We start from the raw sequence: 13174 nt of genomic DNA on the forward strand, positions 1-13174 counted from the left end.
AGAACATGGGTAGATGGAATAGTTGGTGACGATGCGACTTCGTACCTATGGAGTAAGCCTTGGTGACGATGCGACTTTGTGCCTATTTGATAAACCTTGGTGACGATGTGACTTCGTGCCTTTTGGTGTAAACCCAGGTGACTATGAGACGTAGTGCCTATTGTGTAAACCCTGGTGACTATGAGACGTAGTGCCAATTGTATGAACCCTGGTGACTATGTGACATAGTGCTTGTTGCATAAACCGTGGTAGCAAATGGACTGTGTGCCAGTTCCTTAGGTAAACCCTTAGGAATGAATGAAGAAAGTATAATCGATTCTTAGGGTAAAACCTTAATAAATAAAGAAGATAATGGGGATGGGTATTTGGGTTGATTGTTGATAATTGAATATAATAAATGTATTATTGTGGGTTGAAAACCCTATATGCTCACCAGGCTCCCAAGCTTGACCCACTCAGTTTTCTTTGTATCACAGTTATCAATACGAAGACATATTTCACTGAGAGAATAAAGGAGATGTAAATCATTAGTGTAAATAAATGTAAGTTCTGTTTATGCTTATGTGTCTATATCGGAACATGACATCCCGAGATTTTGTTATATAATGAAAATACTTTTCTTTAAGAAATGCTTTGATAAATTCTTATCATATTTTTTTTTATTCTGGGGACAAATTCCGCAACAATTTTCTTTAAACGATTACTCTGATTTAAAAAAAAAAACAAAGCATAAACAAATCGGTCTTTTCTGGCCATGAAATTAGGGATGTCATAGTTGGTATCAGAGCATTAGTTTAAGCGAACTAGGAATTTGTAGGAAATTTCTAGACTTAAACTTAGAATGCTAAGTAATGATTGTGAGGAGTGTGTCTAAAATATGTTAGGTAGTACACCTAAATTAACACAAGCATTAGTTTATTTTAGGAATGATGCCTAAAATGCTTTTTTGTGCAAAATGTTTTGTGTGATAGCTATATTGATGCTATTATTTGTTCGGATCTATGGTCTGTTGCCGACCGGATCTGGAAACCTTATGTGTTTAGGATTCTAAGCGTATGGCTACGATATTAGAACTAGCATATAAACGTTTCGGAGTGATAAGGACGATTCAAATATCTATCGTGAATGAGGATCTAATTTCACCTTATTCGATGTGTAGATCAAAAATGGTGAGAACAAGAAGTGGAGTTGGAAATGCTGATGAAAACAGGAATCAACCACCCGTGATTGAGCAAATACCTGTCGTAGCAGCAACACCTGAGCCGATAACAATGGCTGGTGTACAATTGATGATTCAGACGATGTTGGATCGTCAGATGGAAGAAACTAGATGTCTGCTTCAACAAAATCGTGAAGAACTTTCAATCCAAGTTGAAGAGCCCGAAGTGAATGGAGGGCCATCGGAAGGTGGAAACTTCAGTGGTACCGTTGGTCAAGCCAACCCACCAATTGTTAGACAAAACAATTGTGTTGGAGGAAATGATGGAAGAGGATGTAAATACAAGGATTTCATGGCATCCAAACCACCGTGTCTATCTGGGAGCCCGACGCCGGTGCAAGTCATGGACTGGATCTCCGAGATGGAGACAATGTTTGAAAGTTGCGAGTGTAGTAACAGAAAGAAGACCGCTCTTGCAATTCCTCTATTAAAATCTGGAGTACTGAGCTGGTGGAAGTTACTGGCCGGTTCGATGCCCAAGGGGGAAGCTAGCAAGATATCTTGGGAAGAGTTCATGGTACAATTGAAAATGCAATACTGCTCTGAGCACGATCTCCTGGAAATCAACAATGAGTTCCAGAATCTGAAGAAGGGAGAATTGAGCATCACTGAATACGCCACAAGCTTTACGGAAAAGATGAAGCTTATTCCATACCTACTTCCAACTGAACTTTCCAAGGTCAACAAGTTCGCCAATGGATTACCAGCGGACTTTGGCCCGATAGTCAAGCAAGCAACCACTTTGAAAGCCGCCATCTGGGCAGCCAAAAATGTTGAAACCCAAATAAAAGAAAAGGGTCTGGAGAGAGCTGAAGTTGGAGAGAAGAGGAAACATGAAGGGTCTTTAATAATCAACAAAGAAACCAAATTCTCGAAATCTGGAGGAAGAGATAAAGCTAAGTGGTGTGAGAAGTGTAAAAAGAAACACTTCGGGAAGTGTAACGAGGATATGACTTGCTACAAATGTGGGAAGACAGGGCATTACGCCAACAAGTGCGCATCCAACAAAAAGGTGTGCTACGGATGTAACGAGGAAGGGCATATTTCTAGAGACTGCCCAAAGAAAAACGCACCGCCATAGCCAAGGGCATTCCACATGATCCTCGACGAAGCGAATCAAGGATGAGGAATTTATATCCAAGGATCAACATATGATGTAGCCAATTAAAGGCATAGTATAGGGTGAACTTGAACTTTTGTGTAATCATTTCAAGTTATAATGTAAACCCTGGTTTTGATATTTATGTGATATTTATGTTTTTAATACCTGATGTGTTAAATGATTGTGTGATTTTTGTATAGTGACTTGGTTCGACTGAGAGACAATACTTGGGACGAGTTTGAGTAGGTGTGAAAGGTAGTAGATGCATATACTACCGGAAGCACAGGACTCACACTTGGATCAGGGAAAGTCACAAGGTTACCAAGAAGCTAGTGATTGATTCCATTTTATTCTGGTATGTCATTACCATTGTTTCGGTAATGACTAGTAAGATGGTTCTTGTTCCGACCCTAGTGGTCATGTTTAAATTTGAGTTCGACTACGAGGAGTATGTTACGTGGTCTAGAGGACCAAGTTAGATGTAACCTCTGACTTAAGTCAGAAGGTTGAAGTTAATGCGATTGATAGTGTCACGCTCGTTGTTAAAAGAAGTTTGTAGGTAGAAATGCTACATGCTGAAATGTGATTATATCACATTAGAATATGAAGGAAGGTACATTCTATTTTGGAATTTAACTCTAAGAGACCTGAGTCTAAGCATTACATCATTCGATGAGAGGTCATTAGAGCACGACCCATCGGTCTGTTACAATAGATAAAGGAAAGTATTTATCCTAAGAAGAAGAAGGAGTCCACAATAAGGACTTATTTGGCAACTTGAAGGTTACGATTGAAAGTACAACATGATACGATAAGCAGATGCAAGATTGGGCATCTTCTGCGGTCAAGAAAGCCATAAGAGTTAAATACTCTTTCGAGGAAACATAGAAGTTACGGTTATTACCTAGGATGAAGAAATAACGTGTGGAAATATTATGCAAGTCCTATTTCGTTGATGATTCCGGGACGTAATCATCCGAAGGGGGAGATAATTGTAACGCCCGTAGATCAGGGCTAGTCAATTTAAAGACGATAAGCGTAAAAAAAAATGAGTTTCTGATAGAAGATTATTTAGAATGAATAATCTTAACTAGTTTATAGTATATGTTACAAGGATTCCGTACATATAAAGAACGTCGAAATCCGAATTATAACGAAGAAGTTATGACTTGTCGAAGTTTCGCGACAGAACCGGCACGACGCCGAGTGACGTAAAATATGAATTTAAGATAGAACGATATTTAGCCTTAGCGATCTAAACGAAAGTCGTAGATTTCGTTAAACCGAGAGCGTGCATAAAAGGAACGCCCAAATCTGACTTCGTATGAGGAAGTCATGATTTTTCTAAGTTTCGACTTAGCAGTATGTAGCCCGAATACTCGATTTGAGATCGAGCGGTTTTTAGCCGAAACAATCTAAATGAGAATCGAAGATCTCGTTGTTAGTAGCGAAACGATGAAAAGTTAGGCGAGAACGGACGTCAGACGAAGAAGTTATGAATTTATAACGAAGTTTTTCTGTCCCGGCCTCCTAAAAATAATTAATAAAAATAAAAGTCAAAATTAGCCGACGGTGTCTAAATGAAAGTTGTAGAGTATGGTCTGACCTTCGCGTGGATATAAAGAACGTCGAAAACGGAGCTCGTATGCGAAAGGTACGCAATTTAGAAGTTCGACGAGTCAATTACGCCCAGCGTAATTTGAGTACGCCCAGCATACTCAGTCGGATGCAACTTGTCTGACCAATACTTGAGTGCCACCAGTCGACGCACGCAGTGACGTCAAAGTACGCCCAGCATAACCCGAGTACGCCCCGCGTAATTTGAGATTACACCCAACGTAATCCCAGACCCAGCAACCTATAAATAGAACTCGAGATCAGCCATTTCCTTGCGATTTTTCTTACTTTCTCTCTAAGTTTTGCCTCGATTTGCGTGCCAATCATATCCCGAAGCCCCGGTATTATTTCCGAGCCCCGAAGCAAGATCCGAAGCCTCGAGGATCCCGAAGAGCGTTATTCCCGAGCCGAAGCGCTGCCCGCGAGGAGCCGGTTTTTGTGAAGATCTTCCAGAGCTACGGAGAAACACTACTTCTGCAAGCCGTAGTGCTGCCCGATCATCTTCTGATCAGGTGAGTGTATAGTCACTTTCATCTTACACATAAATATGATGTATTTTATAAAATACGTGCTATGTGTTATATATTAATTATCTATTCGAGATGGATTTGGAATTGATGTTTTTATACGGGTGTTCAATGATTTAAATTGTGTTTGTATTTATATCTACAAAAATGTTGGGTAGAACATGGGTAGATGGAATAGTTGGTGACAATGCGACTTCGTACCTATGGAGTAAGCCTTGGTGACGATGCGACTTTGTGCCTATTTGATAAACCTTGGTGACGATGTGACTGCGTGCCTTTTGGTGTAAACCCAGGTGACTATGAGACGTAGTGTCTATTGTGTAAACCCTGGTGACTATGCGACGTAGTGCTTGTTGTATAAACCGTGGTAGCAAATGGATTGTGTGCCAGTTCCTTAGGTAAACCCTTAGGAATGAATGAAGAAAGTATAATCGATTCTTAGGGTAAAACCTTAATAAATAAAGAAGATAATGGGGATGGGTATTTGGGTTGATTGTTGATAATTGAATATAATAAATGTATTATTGTGGGTTGAAAACCCTATATGCTCACCAGGCTCCCAAGCCCGACCCACTCAGTTTTCTTTGTATCACAGGTATCAATACGAAGACATATTTCACTGAGAGAATAAAGGAGATGTAAATCATTAGTGTAAATAAATGTAAGTTCTGTTTATGCTTATGTGTCTGTATCGGAACATGACATCCCGAGATTTTGTTATATAATGAAAATACTTTTCTTTAAGAAATGCTTTGATAAATTCTTATCATATATTTTTTTTATTCTGGGGACAAATTCCGCAACAATTTTCTTTAAACGATTACTCTGATTTAAAAAAAAACAAAGCATAAACAAATCGGTCTTTTCTGGCCATGAAATTGGGGATGTCACACTATGTATCAAAGTTTTGTATGCTAGTTAGGGTAATACCTTGGAAACTTCAAGTTTGCATGTATAATAGTGAAAACATAAATCCAAGGTATTTAGGGTTGCATTAACACCTTAGGAGTGTTAGAATGCTCAAAACCCTTCAGTAAGGTCCTTATAGAGACTGTTAGTGAGGTGGCATGTCTAAGGGTAGTCCCTCTCCAGAAATATAGTCTGTGCGTCGGTAGCCTCAACAGCGGTGTGACAACCGTCAAAATTCGAGTCGGTCCTAGATTTGAATAAAGTTAGTTGCACATATAGGCACGACACATACTAGAATTTGTAACTAGATTCTAAGTTATAACCTACTAGAAACTTGGAAACAAGTATAATCGAAGGATAGTGTACTTAGATTTCACATTGGTATGTGAATTCTACAACTATTTAATTGTAATGGCTATCCATATTCGGTTCATTCTTTGACTTGAACAGCCTTTGATGAATCATATACACACATCATGCACATGACCTAGAAGTAGAAATTAGGTCAAAGTCTCATAGAAACTTAAGTCAAAGTTGAAAACTAAGACTAGTATACTCGATTCCTCAATTTCGCTTGAATCTCGAAACCACTACATAGAATGCAAATAAATCGATAAAAATAAATTACAAACATTATTTTTAACTAGAAAAGAATTATGAAACTCTAACATAAATTGAAATCTCAAATAATTCAATTTATTTTGATATCCAAATATTTATTAAATGTCAAGACCCTAAAAACCCTAAAAACCCTAAAATCTCAAATTTATAAACTTTAACACCTAAAAATCCATAAAATTTGGTATGGACTTTATAATATCAATTTAAAATAACTCAAATTAGTAAAATATAACCAAGGAGAAATAAAATTTAAGTCATTAGTATTTAACCTTATTTTCTAAGCAAAAAATCAAGGTTTTGTGAATGAAAATTAAGATAAGGTGCATATTTTTTAAAAACTTGATATTTTTATAAAATAAAGTTATAATTTTATAAAATTTAAGATAGGGAGATGCTCTCCCCATTCAAAAGTGGATTTCAATCTCTTTCCTCTCTCTCCTCTTCCCAAGACACTCAATCAATTCCTCTCCACACTCCATTTCTCCATACTTCACTTTCTCTCTCACACTCCCTCACTTCAACTTCTCTCTATTCTTCCTCTCTCTCAAACCCACGAATTGTTCCAGAAAATAGGTCCAACAACACACCTTAAACTCGAAATTTTCATCATATTTTAGTGTTTTTGAAGGTAGAATCGACTTCTACTTCACTTTTCCTTCAAGTTTTGTTATTTTTCTTACACTTTCTCCTTCTTCTACTCCATTTTATGGTAATATCATGAACATTTGCTCATACTCACAGTTTTGATGATGATGGTTGTAGGATTTCACCCAAAAACAACATGCATGCTGTAAATGGTGAAATCCAAGGACCAAAACCTAAGTCAAAATCAACATAATGCACTTTTCTACAAGTTTTGGGTGAAAATACCACATGCACCCTATGTTTTCTATCAAAAACGATTTTTGAACATTTCAAACTCATGATTGTGTTGGAAGAAAGAAAGACTTAAACAGGAAATTCTGATACAGAACACGGAGAACATGAAAAAACTCAAGAACAATTTGTTGTGAAAAGATCTCTTATTCAATATTCTGCCCACATTTGATCGAGTACACAACCATATAAATTTCAAAAAAAAAAATGACAAAGCTAGAAATAAGCAACTACTAATACTAATTTATGGGTAATCATGGATCACTTATTTGAAATTAAGTAACAACTACCAAAAACAAAAATGAAATCTTAAATGCTAAGTAGTGGGACAGAAACTACTGGAAGTTTTGAGCACCTTTATTCAACACACCCCCTTGCTTCAAAACTTGTTACTCCCAAACGAAACCTGAAGAAATTATTCTTGACACTTGGAAGAGACTTTGTCAGCACATCTACAACTTGCTCGTTAGTTCCACAATGCTTCAAAATGATTTCTTTCTGAGCAACTAAATCACAAATAAAATGATAACGAATGTCTATGTGTTTTGTCCTGCTGTGGAAGGATGGATTCTTTGTCGTTGCAATTGCTGCTTGATTGTCACAAAGGATTTCAGTTGGACCAACTTGCCTTTGGAGAAGATCAGCAAGTATCCTTCTTAACCACATTGCTTGACAAGCTGATGATGTTGCTGCAATGTACTCTGCTTCTGATGAGGATAGTGCTACAATATCTTGATTTTTTGAGCTCCATGAAAAAACACTTGAACCAAGAGAAAAAATATAACCAGAGGTGCTCCTTCGATAATCCAAACAACCACCCCAATCAGTATCAGTAAACCCATATGATTTTGGATTAGGTACATTTGAGTACCAAATCCCAAACTCAACCGTTGTAGCTATATAGCGAAGAATCCTCTTTGCTACTCCTAGATGATGAACTGAAGGACTGTGCATAAATCTTGAAACTTTGCTAACTGGAAATGCAATATCAGGTCTGGTGTGAGTTAGGTAGTTCAAGCCTCCAACTATACTCCTGAAGTGTTTCACATTTTCCAACTTTGTGCCATCATTTGCAACAAGCGATTCATTCATATTCATTGGTGTTAAACACATATTTCCATTCAACATATTGAATCGTTTAAGCAAGTCAGTGGCATACTTTTTTTGACAAATAAAAATTCCATCATCACACTGGTTCACCTCCAGGCCAAGAAAGTAACGTAACAAGCCCATATCTGACATATCAAATTTTTTAATCATCGAAGATTTGAACTTAACAACAATAGATTCACACGACCCCATATAAATAATGTCATCTACATAGATGCAGACAACAGAAAAATCAGCTTTAGCTTGCTTTTTCACATAGAGATTAGGCTCACTTTTACTTCTTTCAAATCCGTTTTCTTGAAAGTATGAATCTATCTTGCTATCCCACGCTCGGGGGGCTTGCTTAAGCCCTTATAAGGCTTTTTTCAAACTGTACACTTTGCTATCATCGCCGCATGAAAATCCTTCCGGTTGAGAGACATACACTTCTTCTTCTAGCTCTCCATTTAGAAACACCGATTTAATGTCAAATTGGTACACTTTCCATTTTAATTGTGCGGCTAAGGCAAGAAAAATTCTAACTATTTCAAGCCGAGCAACCGGAGAAAAGGTTTCTTCGTAATCAACTCCGTGTTGTTGAGCATACCCTTTCACAACCAAATGAGCTTTATGCATTTGTATTGTACCATCAATATTGTATTTTGTACGATACACCCATTTGAGGCCTATGACATTTTTTTCTTTGGGCAAATCAACCAAATCCCAAGTCTCATTCTTTCTAATAGCCGCAATCTCATCTTTCATTGCATCTTGCCACACCTGTTTCTCTACTGCATCATCATAAGAGATAGGATCAGGATCAGATGCATATAATGCAAAGCTACATGAGGCATAGATATCCTCCAGTGATCGAAACGTTTTTGGAGGACTTTCAGATGAAGAGCTTAAAGGTGAAGAAGATCCCGATGGTGAAGAAGGTGGAGTTGAAGGTGGTGTAATATTATCTCCATTTTGAGAATTCCTTGTTTCTGGATCTATGAAGTTATTGACCTCAAATGTAACATGAACAGATTCTGGTGAGGCATATGTTTTTGTATTCTTCCAACTCCATTGTTTTACTTCACTAAATTCAACACTCCTGCTTATAATAATTTTTCCACTAATCGGGTTAAATAACCTGTATGCTTTTGAGGAAGTAGAATAGCCAATGAAAATGCATTTTTCTGACTTTTGATCAAGCTTGGTGCGAGATGATGTGACTAATGCATAACCAATGCACCCAAAGATTTTTAAGTGACTTACTTGTGGCTTTCTACCTTTCCATGCTTCATAGGGAGTTCGATTTAGAACAACCTTTGTAGGCGAGATGTTCAAAATGTATACAGGAGCTACAACGCCTTCTGCCCAGAATTTTTTTGGAAGATTTTTTGCTGCCATCATGCTTCTTGCCATGTCACCAATGGTTCGGTTTTTTCGTTCTGCTTCTCTGTTCTGTTCTGGAGTGTGCGGCGCTGTAAATTCCTTACGAATACCATTAAACTTACAAAATTCATTAAATTTTTGTGAGGTAAATTCACCACCATTATCAGAATGAAAAACTTTTATGTTATTCCCATTCTCTTTCTCTACCAAAGCCTTAAATTTTTTAAATCAGCCAAAGGTCTCTGACTTATTTTTTAAGAAGTATACCCAACTCATGCAACTGTAATCATCTATAAACAATAGGAAATATCGAGTTCCACCCAACGAATCGACAGTCATTGGACCACAAACATTGGTATGCACTAATTCAAGACAAGAAGAAGCTCTCCAAGACTTACCTATAGGAAACCATTTTCGAGTTTGTTTCCCATATACACACCCTTCACAAAAATGCACTGTATCTATTTTTGGAAGCCCTAAAACCATATTTTTCTGATGTAACAATTTCAACCCATTTATATTTAAGTGACCATAACGTAGATGCCAAATGCTTGACTCACTAGTAGCAACTAAAGCACACTTCTCCATGGTTGAAATTTTAAGAGGAAACATTTTATTTTGTGTCACTGGAATGTTAGCAATGGGCTGACCAGATTTTTTGTCTCTAATTAAACAATACCCATCATCAAAAGTAACTGAATACCCAGAACACATTAATTGCCCAACACTTAGCAAATTATGGGCTAATTTAGGAACATATTGCACATCATGAAGAAGTTTTCCATTACCTTGAGTGGTTTTGATGGAAACTGTACCTTGTCCATCAATTTGCAATGCATTGTCGTCTCCAAAATGAACTACACGCTTTTGAGTCTCATCAAGCTCTTTAAACAAAGACTTTGTTCCTGTCATATGGTTTGAACATCCACTGTCCACAAACCACACGTCATTAGATGTATCAACTGTGGAAGAATGTGCCATGCATAGCTTGCTTTCCTCATCAATTTTTTCTGAAATGTTTGCATGATTTTGTTCTTCTCGTTTCCTGGTCCAGCAATCAACTTCTTTGTGGCCAAGTTTGTTGCAATATCGACATTGAGGGTTCTGTTCTTCTCTCTGCTTGTTCCAACAATCAGCTTCTCTATGGCCAAGTTTGTTGCAATGTTGACATCAAGGGATGTTTTTTTGTTGGTGTTGATCACCAAACTAAACTCTTCCTTTGCCACGACCACGAACTCCACCTCTTCCTTGTCCACAACCACGTGAAATTTCTGCACTTCGTTTATTTTGATCCCCAGTTGCTTGAAACGCTTTCTCATCGACTTTCTCACAACACCTGTTCATCCTATCTTCATGAGCTATGAAAGAACTCATTAGTTCATCAAAAGTATAAGTGGACAGGACCTTTGTTTCCTTGATTGTAGCCACAACATGATTGAAATCCTTGGTCAAACTCCTTAAAACTTTACTGACTATGGTTTCATTGCTAACATTTTCACCGTATGACCACATGTGGCTGACAATTTCAGACACTCTCGAAAGAAAAACTTGCACTTTTTCCTTCTCTTTCATGCCCAAGGTCTTGAATTCACGACGAACAGATTGTAGTTTGACATTGATGACTTTTCGATCACCAAAAAATTCTTGTTTCAGAATTGCCCATGCCTGGTTCGATGTTGTTGCTTCTACAATACGTGGAAAAAACTCATCATCCAATGCTGATTGGATGAAGAATAAAGCCTTTGCATCCTTCTTTCGAGTTTCTCGTAATTGTTGATCTGGTTCTGCTGGTGCCGGGTTTGGTTTTGCATACCCATTATCCACTAAATCCAATAGCTCTTGGGACTTTAGCATTGTCTTCATTTTGAGGCTCCAAAGGCGGTACTTCTCCCCCCTCCCCCTTGAAAACTAGAATCAATGGCTGTGCTGTAGAACTTGTATCGTTGTTTGTCATTATATCGGCTCTGATACCAATTTTTTTGGAAGAAAGAAAGACTTAAACAGGAAATTCTGATACAGAACAGGGAGAATAGGAAAAAACTCAAGAACAATTTGCTGTGAAAAGATCTCTTATTCAATATTCTGCCCACATTTGATTGAGTACACAGCCATATAAATATAAAAAAAAAAAAGAAACTGACAAAGCTAGAAATAAGCAACTACTAATACTAATTTATGGGTAATCATGGACCACTTATTTGAAATTAAGTAATAGCTACCAAAAACAAAACTGAAATCTTAAATGCTAAGTAGTGGGATAGAAACTACTGGAAGTTTTGAGCACCATTATTCACAGCTCCTACCCTATCTTTAAGACTCAGAAAAATATTTTAAGAATTTTTCATAATACATTCCTATTTTTACCCTATTTTTGCTTCTATAATGGACTAATAATGGGAAAAATATTTCTACTCATCCAAAATTCATGAAAATTTACCACACGGCCTTATAACATATTAGAACTCCAAGTAAAAATTTGGATGGTTTTTCTATTCAGTATGTTATTTTTCTTCTATTTTATAAGATTAAATACACCTAAATCCACAAAATCGGATTACACTATATAAAAGTCACCATTGGGATTTTCCCCAGATTATTTACTTTAACTGTTTAATAATTATTCTCTAATTAATGATTATATAAGAGGATAAAACAAAGAAAAATAGAAAGACTAATTGAAAAATCTAATTTCTATTTTTCACAGCTTCTACTTGTTCAATAACAGTGTTACAAAAAGTTTGGGCAATTTTGGAAACAATTTTGTATTTATTTCCCAACTTAAGAATATTTTTTAGAAATCCATTTTTATATTTTTCCCAACTTAAGAATATTTAATAACAGTAATACAAAAAGTTTATAAAATTTTGGAAATTGTTTTCTAATTATTTCAATTTTTATTAGAATAAATGCACAAAAATCATAAAATTGTGTTAAACAGTTTAGAAATCCATTTTTATATATTTCCCAGCTTAAGTATGTCTAATGGCAGTATCATAAAAAGCTTGGGAATTTTTATGTTTTGGATTCTATTTTTCAAGAATTTATATTGTTATGAAGGCTTAAAATTTTGGAAAAATAGTTAATCATATCAAAAATTCAAAGGAAAATTTATGGAAGACCTCTACTGTATTTAGAATGAAAATGAAAAGTTTGAAAATTTTTCGAAACTGTTTGATAATATTTTGGCTTTTTAAGAGCTTAAAACACATTTAAATGTGTTGAAATACCCTCAATTAATATTACAAAACTCTGAAAATCAATATCCAAAATTGTCTTAATCACATGAGTTATAAAACTTCACCATTTCAGAAAAATGTTTGTGACTTATCAATATTAAATTTTGACACAATATTGGCATAATTCTATTGTAGTAGCAAATATACTAGTGTTAGCATTCTATTAGAGACTCATTAGTGTGTAACATCGTGTAGGAATCGATAGTGGTACAAGTGGATCGTAGTTGAAGGCATCATTTGCATCATCTCAATGCATATTGTGAGTATTCACGCACTCCTGTATTTTTGGTTTTTATGTTTTGGGGTGGAAAAGCATGTCCGACAAACTATTTATTGTTCGTTGTATTTAAAATGATTTGTATCAAACTTAATTGTTATATTTTGCTATATCTCTCTATGTATATCTATGCAACACGGAACATGAGAACTTATCGTCTTATGTCCCTTCCCTTACACTTTTCTCCAACCATTAATTCTTTGAGCCAATGGTCATTATGGATAGCGCTATTAGGAACTAACAATTCCTCACTCACCCGATTGTTGGAGTGCATGATACCATATAATCTATGGAACGATAAGCATAGATCTTGATAGG

The 13174-nt window shown here is 36.3% G+C and overlaps 1 protein-coding gene across 1 annotated transcript; it reads right to left on the reverse strand.

The window, feature by feature from the left end:
* Positions 1-10549: 10549 nt before the first annotated feature.
* Positions 10550-11206, reverse strand: LOC111905514 (uncharacterized). Its single transcript, XM_023901197.1, has one exon. It carries the CDS (start codon positions 11204-11206, stop codon positions 10550-10552), a length of 657 nt encoding a protein of 218 aa, XP_023756965.1.
* Positions 11207-13174: the final 1968 nt, after the last annotated feature.

This window comes from Lactuca sativa, chromosome 2 (genome assembly GCF_002870075.4).
Source record: "Lactuca sativa cultivar Salinas chromosome 2, Lsat_Salinas_v11, whole genome shotgun sequence".
Lineage (NCBI taxonomy): Eukaryota > Viridiplantae > Streptophyta > Magnoliopsida > Asterales > Asteraceae > Lactuca > Lactuca sativa.